This window comes from Haliaeetus leucocephalus, unplaced genomic scaffold, assembly GCF_000737465.1.
Source record: "Haliaeetus leucocephalus isolate CR32 unplaced genomic scaffold, Haliaeetus_leucocephalus-4.0 Scaffold556, whole genome shotgun sequence".
Taxonomy (NCBI): Eukaryota; Metazoa; Chordata; class Aves; order Accipitriformes; family Accipitridae; genus Haliaeetus; species Haliaeetus leucocephalus.
In genome coordinates, this window is record NW_010972992.1 from 7,006,524 (window position 1) to 7,021,463 (window position 14,940).

General features: G+C 43.0%; 1 protein-coding gene across 2 annotated transcripts; it reads left to right on the forward strand.

The window, feature by feature from the left end:
* Positions 1-633: 633 nt before the first annotated feature.
* Positions 634-14,852, forward strand: MMP23B (matrix metallopeptidase 23B). 2 transcript variants are annotated; one of them, XM_010577438.1, is made up of 8 exons: positions 634-1,078; positions 4,923-5,068; positions 7,976-8,115; positions 9,333-9,500; positions 11,454-11,618; positions 12,558-12,668; positions 13,668-13,794; positions 14,471-14,852. In XM_010577438.1, exons 1-8 carry the CDS (start codon positions 908-910, stop codon positions 14,643-14,645), a joined length of 1,203 nt encoding a protein of 400 aa, XP_010575740.1. In that variant the 5' UTR covers positions 634-907; the 3' UTR covers positions 14,646-14,852. The 2 variants fall into 2 exon arrangements, with proteins under 2 accessions (XP_010575740.1, XP_010575741.1); XM_010577439.1 differs by having other exon boundaries at positions 917-1,078; positions 4,927-5,068.
* The last annotated feature ends 88 nt before the right edge of the window (positions 14,853-14,940 follow it).

A 14,940-nucleotide genomic window follows, 5' to 3' on the forward strand; every position in this document is an offset into this window, starting at 1 on the left:
TAGTGACCAGGCAGAAAAGTGCAGCTATTTCTGAAAACCTGAGAGTTTCTGAGTAAGCTTTTTCAAAAAGTCCTGAACTGACTTCTTGTCTGTAGCCTGGAGATGCCTTAAAGAACCTAACAGCTTCGGACAAACTGACCACTTCTCCAGGTCAGTCTTTCTGATGTGCTCAAGCTAAGGTGCCCCAAATCAGTAAGATTCTGAAAATACTTGTCTTTCTCAGCATGATAACCCTTGACTGGGTAGCTCCCAAGTACACAAGAAATTTGCAGTTCAGTTGCCAAGTTTCATGGAAGAGGGAGTTGATGTTTACTTTTCTCTGAGTTTGTAAACTCCCTGACCAGAATTTCCTAAGCAGAGAAGCCCTGCCTGCCCTCTCACAGCATCTCATTTTTCATTCTGCTCCTGAAGACAGCCCTTGACAAATGACAGCTCTTCTAGTGTTAAGCATCCCTAATGAAACATTCCAAGGGCATGATGCTGGCTTCTGGATTCCTTTTTTCTGCCCCCTCCCCCAATTTTTTCATTACATAAAGCTGACAACTGCAGATTGGTCCTCTGTTGATTATACAGTTAAAAGAGTTCATGTCCATCCCAGCTTGTTTCACTGCTGCTTTTCCTCCGCCAGCCCAACTTTCAGCTGCAGTAATATGATACCACTTGGCAGAGGCTAAGAGAATCTTTGGCACATTGGAAACAGGCTTAATGTAAAGTCTACTTTTTTTTTTTATTTTTTTTTTTAGAGCTTTTTGAAACTCTAGTGGTTCTGCACAACTTTGGCAGTGACTGCAGGGCTGCTCAGAAATACTCCAAATGCAACTGTGAGCAAAAGGATTACCAATGCATTCTGTGAAGAGAATGTCTTAATATCTGTCACATCTCCCTCTAAAAAGTATTAAAGAACGACATGGATCAAGTAGAGCAACTTTCTGCAGACAGAAGGAAGAGCTTCCTCTCAGTTGACAAGAAAAAGAGCAATAGCTGTAGAACCATTGTGGGATTTTTATGCATATTCCCTGTGGTGGCTTTGCTGGCTATTGTGGGAGATCCAGCTGGAGCTGCAGTTCAGAAAAGTCAGGTAGGAGAAAGGATCTAATTCTCAAATGCTTGAAAGGGGAGTGGGGATATCAAATATATGTACATGTGTATTCTTTTTAGAAGACGGATACATTCAGGTAGCAATCTAAACAATATATAAATAACTGTTAAAGCAACAAGTTCTGTTTATGGCTGTTTGAGTCCCTTTTTGCAAAGGATCCTAGAAGGTAATTATGCATCCAAGTAGAATCAGATTATTAGAGATGTGTATGCAGCTTGCAGACAACCAAACAGTGAATGCACAAAAGGTTTGGGTTGTTTTCCCTCGGAGCTTTGGCTATTCTTCTTGAGCACCTCTGCTTTCCCAGCCTGGTATGATGTGGCATGCACATATTCTGACTTCCACAGCAGCTGAACTTTCCTAGAAACTCCAGAGGCAGAGCTCGTAGTGTAGGATCTAAACTGGGAGTTAATGCGGGACCTACAGAAACTATGAGCTGGTATTAACTCTCTTTCAGGGTCCATCCATTAGCAAGATATGCTGGGACAGATCAATATTCAGGGGGAACTCTTGGAAGGCTCTGGGAGTCTCAGAAGCTGATCTCAATTTTTGCTTTTAGATTAATTTTAGCTTTTAATTTTATAAAAAACCAATCTTCTCTAAGCGCTCACATCCTTTCCTGCTCTTTGTGTTTATGAAGATCCTGGCAATAACATCCCTTGTTTGCATCACATGCTCAGGGCTCTTATTAATTGGTACTAAGTCACAGAGTTCTGTTACTGTTTAGTTTATGAGAGGGGAACTGCATGACTAGGAGAGAGAGGGGAATGAATTACATTCATTACCACTCAATGAAGTCAATTAATGGGGGTCTGACTGCACAGGGCGGATAATACAGAGTAGGGATGTTGGCCAGTGTCTGCCTTTATATACGTTGGTGTCTGTTGTAGTTGTTGAGAGAGAGAGAATTGAAACACCTGTCCTTCTAGTACCTCCCAAGCTTTTTGAATGTTTCAGACCTTAACCCACAGTCGAATGGGTTTCCTCCTGGCAGCAGCTTACCTCTTCTCCAGTTCTGAGTATTCCCATAGTCTTGGTTATTTGGCATCCAGACAGGACCTTTGATCCAAATTATACTGTGAAATTTTTAACTAGGTCATTCCATTTCTGTCAGAATCCTACATCTGAGCTACAGCCTATGTGTGGTACCCCACCCTTCCCTGATTCATTTTGCAACACATTCTTAATTAAAAGCATCCTGTTGCAGCAGTGGTAGGTAGAACAAAGACTGAAGTAGAACAAAGACTGAGCAGAATGTTTGAGCAAGAGAACTCAATGCTCTGCACCTTTCTTGATCTAGTGGCTAGGCCAGATACAAGTTTCAGTGATTGCTGTTGGGCCTGAGTCGCCCTTACTTTCTTTTGTATTTTGAGGATAAGCTGAGTAGGGACAGATCATTCCCCCCCCCCTGCCTTGCTTCTTCAGCACTTGTGGCCTTAGGGTTTTAAGCTCAATGGCTGTAGAGAAGACAAGAATTTTTCTCCCATGGGGCTGCAGGAGTTTTCCTTGTAGAAGGAGAAGCCAGCAGGCTGTTTCTGACTGTCTCATTTTCGTCTGCTGATACCCAGGGGGCTTTAAGAAGAGCCTCAGGATTTCGCCCTGGTGTAATTTAATAGCCCAGTGGCAGAGGATACAGAATGCGCAGTGTCTGTTACTCAGCCTATGCAGCTTACAGCTCAGCGCATTCTCATAAACTGGAAATGGCACCAGTTGGGCTGTGAATTATAGATGCTAGAAAGCAAATGCACTGCGTGTTCTGCTGGCTTTGCTAAGGAGCAGGAGCGTTGATTGCAAGGATAGACAGCTACTGAAGAGTGTTAATACCTTACCTCATCCCATCACAAGTTATCAGGTCTCCTGAGTCAGAGCCCATGGACTGACTGAGAATTCACAGTACTAGCAATCCTGTGCTATTCCTGACTGATGCCAGAATGAATGTGTAATCAGCCCCAATACTGGCAAGGGATCGTAGAGAAAACAACAAAGGCAGAAAGGATTTGTCTTAATTCTACCCTACTTGAAAGAACTGCAAAAAAAAAAAGGGAAAATATCTTATTAACCTGTAATTATGAGCTAATCTTCTCCAGGCTTCTCTTACAGCTCCAATAGATTGTTGACACACAGGTTGGCTGATCCTCCACCTTGTCTGTGCTGCTCAAAAGGATGCAAAATTTTCCTTTCCTATCAAGGGAAAATGGCATTCTCAGAGTAGAATCAGAGGTAGAAGCCACTGGAGGTGAAGGGAGAGGGACAACAGCCAGTGTACTTGCATCACGCATGCCTTAGTGAAGAAGGGGCTAGGCCTTGAGCTGAGCAAGCCACAATGTATGGGTTCATCAACCAGATCCCTTAATACAGCAAAGTTGCAAAGGTTAAAAGGGAAAAGTGATCCTGTGTGTTCTTTCATTAGCAAATTGGCATCTGAAGGCTCCCAGAAATGCTATCAAATACCCTGCCAAAAGCTTGCAACTTCGAAGGCAAGGTATTAGTTAACATCTGTCTCATAGGTGATGTTCTATGGCCCTTGTAATTCCTTACATTCAAAGACTATGCTGATTTCAAATTGTGAGACAGACCTACAGCTGAGATGGAAGAAAGACTAAAAGGCTCTCCTTGTAGGAAAGAAAGATACTGAGATCAGAACAAGATAGAAGCTAGTATGGCTCACAGACCTGAGCAAAAAGAGACTGGTTTCCTAGGATAGAGTCCCTCAGCCTGTTAGCAGTCACAACTAGCTGTAGTTAAGGAGAGGTGCTAATGATTTGGGCCGTATCTGGCAGCTGTTGCTTCGGGCTTCTTGTCTTTTCTTGCTGTTGGCTTGCTGTGAGACCAGGGATATGCTGTTTTGACTCTCAGCCTCAGTTCTTCCATGACTGAAATGAAGACAGCTCTTGCTTTCTATAGAATGTGCTGTGAGGCTGAACAGACTTGTACTGGTGCAGCTTTTATAACGTTGCCACTATACATATCGCTTAGTAAGTCTTGGTGCCTGTGGAGCAAAGATGACCCAGAGATACTCAGTGTCTTAATCCTGAAAAGGGAAGGCAGAGCAGGTAGACTTCCAGAGAACCGTGTTGGGTCCCATTCTTCTACCTCCACTACTCAGGACTGAAAGGCTTTTATAGTTTGAGTCAGACGTGTCACGAAATATGATGTCTTTTACTGTATGGTGGCTTTAAAAGCACTCCAGGGTTTCCAGGGCTCCTATTTACTTTGAAGGCATTTCAGATCCACAATGCAGCTTTATAAAGAGCTCTCTGCACAAAGGGTTGCCTGTTTTACTCATTTGTCCAGTATTTTATTTCTTCTGTGGTGAGGCTGAAGAGCAATAGCAAAGTGAAAAGGAAATGAAAACTTTCCAGGAAGAGCTGCAGCACTCACTGTGGCCAGAAGCCTACTGAGGCCTCATTTCTGCTCCATCTGTGCCGCATTCCAAGAGGAGAGCAGAGCGGCTGCAGTGCCCTATTCTGGAATCATGCAGCAGCTCAAGGGAGCCCACAGCCCTGATCCTCTGTGATCCAGTGTTGAGGAGTGCTGCTCCCTTCCTTTCCTCGTACGTCTTGATCTAAGACACGCCCCAAGAACTCCTCACAGCGTAGCCCCTCTTTTGCTCTGTCTTGGTTTTGTTCAGCACGCTCAGAACAGGCATGCTTTGCAAAGCACTGACTAGCTGACGCGCTAGTCTTGTCTCCTGGACGCCCATAAGAGAGTACCAGTTTTGCTCCCCAGCCTCCACGTGCCCCATATCTAGTAGTTTTTCTTTTACACTGTTCAATCCTGCAGTCTCTCCCATCTCTTTCAACCTGCTGTTTTATCTTTTAAGGAAGATGCCACATCACCTGGTCTTCATGGAGTGAGTGTCTCTGCTTTGCACAGTCCAACTTTCCCACCTCGGCCTCCAGCAAGGAGAAAACGATACACGATCACACCAGGACACTTGAAATGGGACCACTTCAACTTGACATACAAGTACGGACTTGCATTAGCCCTAAGAATTAGCCTTTTCTGTCACTGGGGTCTGAGTTTTTCCTGTCACGGGTATAGATATTTACCATATGAACATCACTAATCTATTTGCTAATGAATGGATAGCTGCTAAAGCTGCTCTAAAGTAGGAAGTATTTTTACAAATGCTGCACCTCTCATGTCAGCTATGGATCGTGCAAAGCATTGTCGTTGCATTAGAAGCTAGTAGCACATAATGGCTGTGTGCTGGGGCTACTTATAGTAAAACTAACTGTTCAGGGACAGATTCAGGCTTCAGATAGATAGGCTTCCCAGAACTAGGGACTTCCTTCAGAAGGTAGTGAATTGAATACTAACTCTGTCATGCTTGGTATTTTTAAAAGAGTTCTGTATGAACCTAAATAATCACTGAGGGAAATAGCTATTGAAAGGTTCTGTGATTTCAGGAGGACAGAGCTCTGTTAGTGCTGAGAGCTTTTGGGAAACTCTTTCTCCCTGTTGTCTTTGGGAAAGGATGCCAACTCTTAGATTACTAACAAATAAACAATAAAAAGCCCTTGGCAATTCTAGGGTGAGTGAATGTTAACCCTAATATTTTCAGATGTTTCTGCCAAGGAGAAGTGGCTGTCCAGATTACTGATTTCCAGCTGGGTTTACCGCTGCTCAGAACCAGCAGCATGCCAGCAGTACCATACAGCTATAGAGTGGTCTGGTTTTGATAGGATGGAGCTACGTAAATGTGCAGTGCTAGTACTACTTTCAACAAGCAGGCTGTTCAGAGCCAAAGCTGATGGAATCCTATGGATTTTCACACTGAACTGTTTCTCGTTGCTGTCCGTCTTTACTGCTACTGCTGGCAGAAGGCAATGTCGCTCCTGTTTGGTGTTTAGCCTTGGAGCAGCTCTCTTCCTTACTTTAGCAGTGGCTGAACAGCCCCTGAAACCATCCAGAGCGATGGGCTGTGGTGGCAGCATCCTGAAAAGATGCTTTTTCTCTCTGGGAAAATATTAATGGTATTGTTGAGTATTTTTCAGGAGAGCTAAGATGAGCTCAGACAGAACAAGGTTCAGGGAATCCCCTTGGAAACAGTTTCATAAGATGAGCACTGGCAGGTAGAATCAGACTGTCACGGGAAACCTCAGACTAGCAGGAGTCCTGGAGGTTTGACTGAAGAAAGGCCTGTTGTTCACTCCTGGCTGAGAGTCTGCACCTTCCTGGAGACACAACAGCCAAACCAGGTTTTTTCAATGTCTTATGTGATAACAAAGGTCCTTTTAATGTGGCTGCTAACTCCAGCCACTCCTGACTTTAAGGTACAGAGCAAGCCCCAAACCCGACCTCTCGAGAGCTGCAGTCACTACCTGTTAAACTGCAGTGGCTTGAATGGCAGGTCACACTGGATTTCTGAAAACACTTATAAGTGGCCTCCGGCAGCAGCAATATGTGTTGCAGCTTTTTCTTGGCATTGGGCTGAGGACATCGTTATGGAGCTGTGAGGGTCCCTCCCACGCTCTCGCTCTGGAAAACTCGACCAGACTGTGACTGTAAAGGGTGGGAGAGTTTTCTGTCACCAACAAACAGGAAAGGAAGGCATTTTGAGCTTTGTTTGCAGTGGATTTGCCTGAGGCAGCGGAGGTAAGGAGTGAGTGAGGAGGGCGAGTGGGGTGGGCAGGATGGCAGCAGCTGCATCTGTCCGAAAGCTCTGCGCTAACCCCTTTCTTCTCCACAGAAGCAGGAGGGGGAGTAGCTCAAGGTCCCCAAATGCAGGCCGGGAAGATAATTTGCAAGGTGTGGCTGATGCTGCAGTTACCTCTGTTCTCTAGGTAGCTGTAATGCCATTGGTTACACAGATTTCTCGTCGTTACTGTCGCTGGCCTTATTTGCTCGATGTGCGGTGGTGGTTGTTGCGTTGTTCTGTGGGTGATGCTGTGGTGCTGATCACTACACGTTTACTTCCCGGTGGACAGCAGGGGTTCTGCCTGTAAGCCCAGCAAAGAATGAGTGGGTGGCATGAACCTGACTCCTTCACACTGAGCAGAGAACGTATCTCCCTTTACGCTTATCCCAAACAGGCTAAGCCTCATGATAGTCTTAATTGTCCAGGTTCACGTTCATTAACAGCCTGGCTTGATACGAAACCTTCTGCTCCCTTTAGGATGTGCTGGGACGAAGGGAGAACATAAACAGCATAGCTAAAAAACAACCAGAGGGGATAGCAGAATATACACAGCTTTTCCCAATTGCTACACTTCAGGCAATTTCCTGAATGCAGATCTTCTTTTGGGACAAGGTAAGTTTCTAGGAGCCATCTATCCATTTCCATGGTTCTGCCATCCTGCACCAGTCGTTTTCTCACCATTCAGCTGTATCTGTACCTGTGGCCTAAGCAAAAAGTGCTCTCGAGTCTCCCAAGTGATGAGATTTTTTTCAAAGGAAATAACTTGTTTTACTGTCAAACTTTTGATAACCTTTGGAACCCTTTCAAAAGTTCTGCCCGAGTGTTATAATTCAGCACGTGCACATACACGGTAGCCTAAGTGTTATGAATAGGAGTTACCTAGTCTGCTGCTGAAATGCAGTTGTTTCCTCTTCTAGCAACACTGCACAACAGACTGGGAGATGTTAGGATAAAAACAGATTTCCAAGAGAACCTTGTCTAAAATGGTGTGCTTGAGGAGGGACAAAAGCTGTAGTCCGGAACATGTGATTGTAAATATATTGTAATATTGTAATATATTAGTTCCTGTGGGGGTTTTATTAAATATTCATAATATCCAATTCAAGCTATTCCTGTTTTGAACCTATTAGAGTGAATGGAAAGACTTGATTTTCTGATGCAACCTTGAGAGCCTTCAGCTGATGTTTGAGAAGGGAATGCCATTTTCCTGAAGTTGTTCTGTGTTCCTACAGAATCCTGTCCTTTCCAAGAAACCTCATAAATGCCAGGGACACACGCAAGGGACTAGCGGCTGCGTTCCGAATGTGGAGTGAAGTTTCACCATTCAGCTTCAGAGAAGTGCCACGCCACGTAGCAAGTGACTTGAAAATAGGTAAGCCTGCGCAGGCTCCTGGACTGACGGAACACTCTTGTGCATGTTAACTCCACAAGGGACTTGTGGAGTTCGGAGGCAGGAGATAGTCCTCCTCTGCTGTATGGACATAGCAGGGCCTCTTGGATGAGGAACTGGGGCATCGTTTGCCTTTAGTCAGGTACAGAAACTACTTTTAGTTGCTCTACAGAGATCTTATTATCATAATTAACACTTTCTGTGAATCTTGCAGTTGGGAAGCTTTAGGTATTTGACAAGAATTAACCCTCAAAATCTGCCACTGGGACAGGATTAGCTCTATTCCACAGATGGGGAAACTGAATATTGAAATGACATATCCAAGGTCACACAGAGCAGGTGACGGATTCCAGTGTGTTTATGGTTTTAGTCTCCCTTTTGCTGATCCTGTTGAAGCACCATCTTTTCTCTGTCCTCCCTCCCCTCTCCTTTCTTCTGCCTCTGTACCGCTATACTTCCCAAGTTTCTCAAGCCTAGAAAAATGTTAGTTCTGAGGCATTATCTGCTCAACCCCAGATGTAAATTCTTCCTGGGATTTATGGTCTGTGTGAAAGAATTATTTCCTGCGCAGATGGCAGCAATATTGAGATAACCAGCAGATTTACCATTGTTTCGCAACGTGCTCTTCACTCTCGTGTTGCATGACGCTACTTACAGGCACACCATATGCCTTCCCAGGGGTCTGTCCTGCTACTACATGTGAGCTCCAAGTGGCCCAGTTCCATTGGACGCAGGCTACGCTGAGATGCTGTCATGGCACTAGCAAAAAGACAGCAAGCCGCTATGACTATAAGGCTATCTGCTTATTTACATTTTAAATGGAACAATTACATCCTGGGGTTATCATCTCACTGTCCAACTTCTCTCCAAAATAAAGAAGAATTTCCATGTGATGTTGCAAAAAGAGCTCAGCATTCCTTTCTGAAAAGTAGACTCATTTGTGTCTGTTGGAAACAGCTCTAAATCCAGGGTCATCACAGGGCTGAGTATAGTTTGCACCACAGCCATCATTCCTGACAATTGCTTTGCATTTATTTTTCCTTTTGTGGCTCTGTAGGTTGGAAAATATGTGGGATACCATAAGAGTGGGGGTTTTTTTGTTGGTTTTTTTTTTTTTTGTAAACCACAAGTTTACAGCTGTCTGTGTCCTGGATGGCCTTACCCTGCTAGATACACTAAATCTGCTTTTTTTTTCACAGGCTTCTACTCTATCAATCACACAGACTGCCTGGAGTCTCTTATTCACCACTGCTTTGATGGAACAACAGGGGAACTTGCCCATGCCTTCTTCCCACCCAACGGGGAAATCCATTTTGATGACCATGAATATTGGATATTGGGGAATACCCGGTTCAGCTGGAAAAAAGGTAACACATGTCTCTGGGAGCGCATGATTAATGCCTGTAGGACTTTTATTTTAGTCCTTGTTCTGGGGTTTACCTAGTATGGGAAAGAGACAACAGAAATGGTTGTGATTTTCTGTAGTTTTGGAAGCTGTTGGTCTTGCTGTCATGTGACTGAACTGCTATAAGGGACCGTGTTTGGTGGCAGTGCCGTTTCTTTCTGAATATTTCAGTGGACTTACTAGTTTGGCCACATACTCAGTTATTACATGTGGCTTCTGCCCAGGCAGGTGCATCTCTGAGAAGGGCCATGTTATATTACTTTAACTTGTTGGCATGGCTCTTTACATTTTAGGTTTTTTGGGTTTGTGGGCACCTAAAAATGTCTGTGTTGCTTGCAGCTTGGTGGTTTTTTCTTCTTGTGTTTTTTTTTTTTTTTAAGTGATATCAAAACCAACTTTTAATTAAAAGCAGATGGTCCCTGACTAGCAAATTCGGTTCATATTGTATGACCAACTCAGTACTTTTTTTGAAAGTAAGATATTCTGCTTTTCACCAAATAAAAAGAGAGGAGAGGAGGTTTTAGGTGACATAGAAGGACTTTTCCTATCCTTGTTTTCCAAAGCACAGCAACAGATAACATCTAGGGACAAAGACCAGAGGGAGATGATTTTTAAAGCCAGAATGTCAGTGTGTATTAAGAAAAAACTGGTCAGATTAAATTTTGTGAAATACTCAGCTTTGAAAAGATGCCCTTCTCCATCAAACTTCTAAAGTCTGCTAACTATATCAAATGTCAATGTTTGTCAGGGAGAATAAAAATCAGAGAGTTTGGTAACAAGCCTATGCCTCGAAGTTACAGAGTTATCGGGGAACAATGTGTTTTTCTAACCTGCATTTTTCTGCAAGCAGCTGTTGAAACAAGTATAGACACTTGCAAAACTTGATTCTTAGTGAAGTTTTACTAAGATTATGGAATAAATCAGTGTCCTGAGTGCCAGTTCTGCCACTGACTCTCTATCATGGCAGTGTAACTCCAGTCTTTTCTATGGAGACAGTCCTGCAGTTGATTTGCATACAATTCAGTCACCTTTGTGAAACAGTAATAACAATTCTGACTTCAGAAGGCCAGTGTAAGGCTGAGCCATTTCATACTTGTTCACAATGATTGCTTCTCTTTCCAAAGCTAAATTAGCCTTCTTTATTGGCATAAAGAAGGATGGGAACAAAGTAGAATGAAATCATTGTTCTTCCAAGTCACGTCAGAGAGATTTAGCAGAATTCTTTAAGATCATCCAAAAAAATCCACCCACTAGGTATTCCTAGTTAATGTACTGATGAATTAAGCACACGTACAAGCTACCCCTTTCAGATCCTTTCTTTCCATAAGCAGTTGGGTTTAACACAGGAATTGTGTGAGATTCTTGTGGCCTGTAATTGTGCAAGGTATCAAGATAGGTGTTGGTAATAAATAACACCTCTTGCGAGTCATCTTTCAGTTAAAAATCCATCTCTGCTGGAAGCAGGTTTCAAGATGCTACCCAGAAACTATAGGCTATGGGGGATGCAGAGGTCAGTCAGAGGCTCTTTCAGACTGGAATATCCCAGCTAGCGGTCTCATTTCCAAACAGCCATTTCCAGTTACAGCTCAGGGCTGCGGGAACAAAGTTAGCAGAAAGCTGTCAAGAGTAAGTAAATGTTACGCAGGGCACTTGCCTTCATTTCAAACATTGCGCACTCAGAGCAGTTTTCCTGTAGTCTGGCAGTGCTGCTCTGTGTCCTGCTGTTTCAAATTAGAAGCATGTGGAAATAATTGGCTCATTTATTTGCACCCAAGCAGCTACAGAGAAGATGAAACTAGGGAAACCTTTGATAAGACCATACTGTCCTAGTGCTAAAATATTTCCTCTGGTTTTACACCAGGATTAGCAAATGTACTTTGCCACGCAGTGCCAGCTGTTTTTGTTTCTCTTCCAGGTGTTTGGCTTACAGATCTGGTACATGTAGCAGCTCATGAAATAGGACACGCCTTAGGGCTCATGCACTCCCTGAATCCCAACGCCCTCATGCACATCAATGCCACTTTGACTGGGAAAAAGACCATCTCTCAAGATGAAGTTTGGGGAATTCACAGACTTTACGGTAAGGAAGGCAAGGTTGTGCTCTGGGCTCCTCTGTGTAAAGAAGGTTTGCCTGAAGTGTCAGTTGGATCCTGTGGAGCTCTTATGGTGTTAGACCCTCATCATTTGGCAGGACTAGGCTGTAAGCCAGTGAGCAGGAGGGATCTGACTCCTTTTTATGCAAAGTAGAGCTAAAAGGAGGTGTAGTATTTCTGTTTCCAGCACTACTAGCTTCAAATGTGATAGACGGGAGGCTGGAGGTCCGTGTTCCCACCTCCCCAGATGGCAGTTCTGAGAAAAGGTTTCCGAGGGGTCAGTCCACTCTGTCCTCAGACTGCTCTGAGCAGCTCCAGCAGAGGCACAACACTGTCTGTGTTCTCACGTGCCTGGATCATTATGTCCCAGCCCAGCAACCAGCTCTGGGCATTGACTCTTTGGGCCTTTTGGACTGTGGCTTATACAAGAATAAAAGGTCAATTTTAGCCGTGGAGAGCCCTGACTTGCATTTATACATCTGCAAGCATCAGGTGCCCAAAGGAAAAGCTCATGTGCAAAGGAGGGGGGAAGGCAAACAGCTGTTAATTACTCTTTTGGCTGGATTCAGAAGTATTAATACATGACAAAGCTCTCTGCAAACCAAACAGGCTGTGGCAAGATTCTCTCAAGCTCTGACACGTTTGCCTGCTACTCTTCAAATGTGAGCTAGTGTAGGACTTACTTACAAATAGCAACTCGCGTGAATCACTGATGCTACTGCGTGAAAGTAGCTCGGTATCTAGTCCGCTGCTCACATAATAATGGTACCCTGTTCTAGTTAGTTATTTACTCCCGTTTTAGATTCTTTCCTATCCCAGCTCTACCATTTACATTGAACGATCTAATTTAGATGAAATGTCAATTTGATTCCCAGAAAGAACAGTCTACCCCAATCCCTCTAATGTCTTGTCTCCTTCTGTTTCAGGATGTAAAGACAGATTATTTATGTGCCCATCATGGGCACAAAAAGGTTTCTGCGAGAAACGCAGGAAGTTGATGAAAAAGCACTGTCCATCCACCTGTGACTTCTGCTATGGTATCTAACTTTTCTTCTGGGATTTTTCATGGGGTTTGCACAGAGGGAGGAAGTTAAGCAGAGTTTGCTGCAGGGATAGACAGGATCTTAATTCCACACTAGAGATCGGTGGATGCAAATGACTAGCCCCATCCAGCTCTAATGAGAAGCACAGCGGAGATGGCCTCTTACATATCTGAGCCAAGATCAAGGCTTGAAGTAGGAAGCAGCTTTGATGTGTAAACATTTGTGGACTAGAACCTTAAACTGTCCCATTCTTCTCTAGTTAACTGAACCAATGATAGGGAGTCTCTGAAAACACAACTACTCTGTGTGCCTCAGACTGCTTCCCTTTTGGACCCAACTGAGGAAGTGAGATGCTGATGTGTTAAATTCAGGGATAAGAGATGCAGTACAGTTCCTGATGCAGTGGTGGGACATAAACAAGACAAATGACATCTCAAGCACAGCTGGACTTGAGCTGCTCTGAAGAAAAGGAGATAAAGTATGTTAATCACCTTATCTAGTCTCTCAGTTTTATGAATCCAGATAAGGGACTAATGGAGGATCAGGTCAAGTTACTGCAGCTGTGGAATTAAGCTTCGGATAAATACTTACTGACCTTAAGATGATGTACGGTATAACTAGTACCTCCTTCTCCAGTACAGAGGTCTTTTTGTAGATCACAGTAATGCAAAGATGCAGTCAGATCATTACAAATCCATATATTTTAGGGGACTGTTCATATACAGAATGTATACTCTTCCATAAATATGAAACAGGCAACGTGATTTTTTTTTATCCCTCTCTGTCAGTCTACAAGCCACAAAACTGTTACCTTTGCATATGTATAACATTACATGTCTATCTAAGAATTGCTCAGTCGGAGGCATTTTTAAACTAATACTTTTAAGGTTCCTTAGGTGGTAACATAATTCTGTGAAAGTTTTAGAATGACTAAAGCTTGATAATGAGATATGCTAACTTTTGCCATTTCTTTCTCTCGCCTCTGGTGGACAGAATTCCCATTTCCAACCGTCCCCCCTACTCTGCCCCCGCCAAGGACAAAAACCAAGACTGTTTCTGAAGGCAGGAACGTCACCTTCCGCTGTGGACAGAAGATAATTCATAAAAAAGGCAAAGTTTAGTAAGTACTCTATCTTTTATTCCAGTCCTTTAGGAGACTTTGCAGCTTACATACCAAAAGGGATGAGGAAGGATGTCAAAACAGCATAAATAAGAATGCAGTTTATCTTCTGGAGCGTGTCACTGTCTTATTTGGCACTCAGAGTAGAAAGAGGGGGGCTGGCTAACTGTGAGAAGGGAGTGTGCAAATACTGTTTATAACATTGCAAAGCATTTAGTCTGAAAGCAGAGCTACCGGAAATGAGCAAGCCGAGTTGAAAAAGGATAAAATCCAATTCATATATATAGCACAAAGATAATTCTTACCATCAAGTCAAATTCCCTGGCCCAGATGCTGCAAAAACCTAGTCTTCAATTTACCCTTTTCAATTAATGGTTTGTTAGCTCTTACTAACGTACAAATACATTATTTCTGGATGTATTTAAAACAGATATGCTGAAGTCCATGAGTTAGTTTAGACTGAGGATCCAAATTCCCATCAACTTTCATTAAGATTCAAGCCCTGAAATTACTCAGTGCCCTGTTACATAGCTGCCATTGTCTACCTGAAATATATAGTAAAACTTAACCTTGTTTTGTTAAAGTCCCATCTGTGCTGTACATATTCAGCAAAACTTAGATATTGCATTGTACTAGACATTTTGTAGTTTAATTTCTATTATTTTTCTTATGACAGCTGGTATAAAGATAAGGAGCTTCTGGAATACTCATATCCAGGTTACTTATCCTTAAATGAAGATCACATGAGCATCATTGCAAATGCAATTAATGAAGGAACTTACACTTGTATAGTAAAGAAAAAAGAAAGAATCTTGACTACTTATTCCTGGAGAATCAGACTGAAGCACTAACAAGGGCCCTGGAGTGAGCACTTCCATTACTGCTAGTTCTGTTTCAAATTCAAAACATTTCTTTGGCATTTTATATTTAATCTCCAGTAGTGCAACTGAACTTCTAAAATCAACTGCTTCCATACCTTGGGCAAAAAAGACTCTGAGACTCGATTACTGGAATGCAAAACTTTTCCACATTAGTTTTAATGATAAAGAATTTATCAAGTATGCTGTACAGAGAATTAAATTTTCTTTTTTAAAAAAAAAGTGTCAGATTTTGCAGTTAAACTCTGTGGATCACTGTGGACTGCTG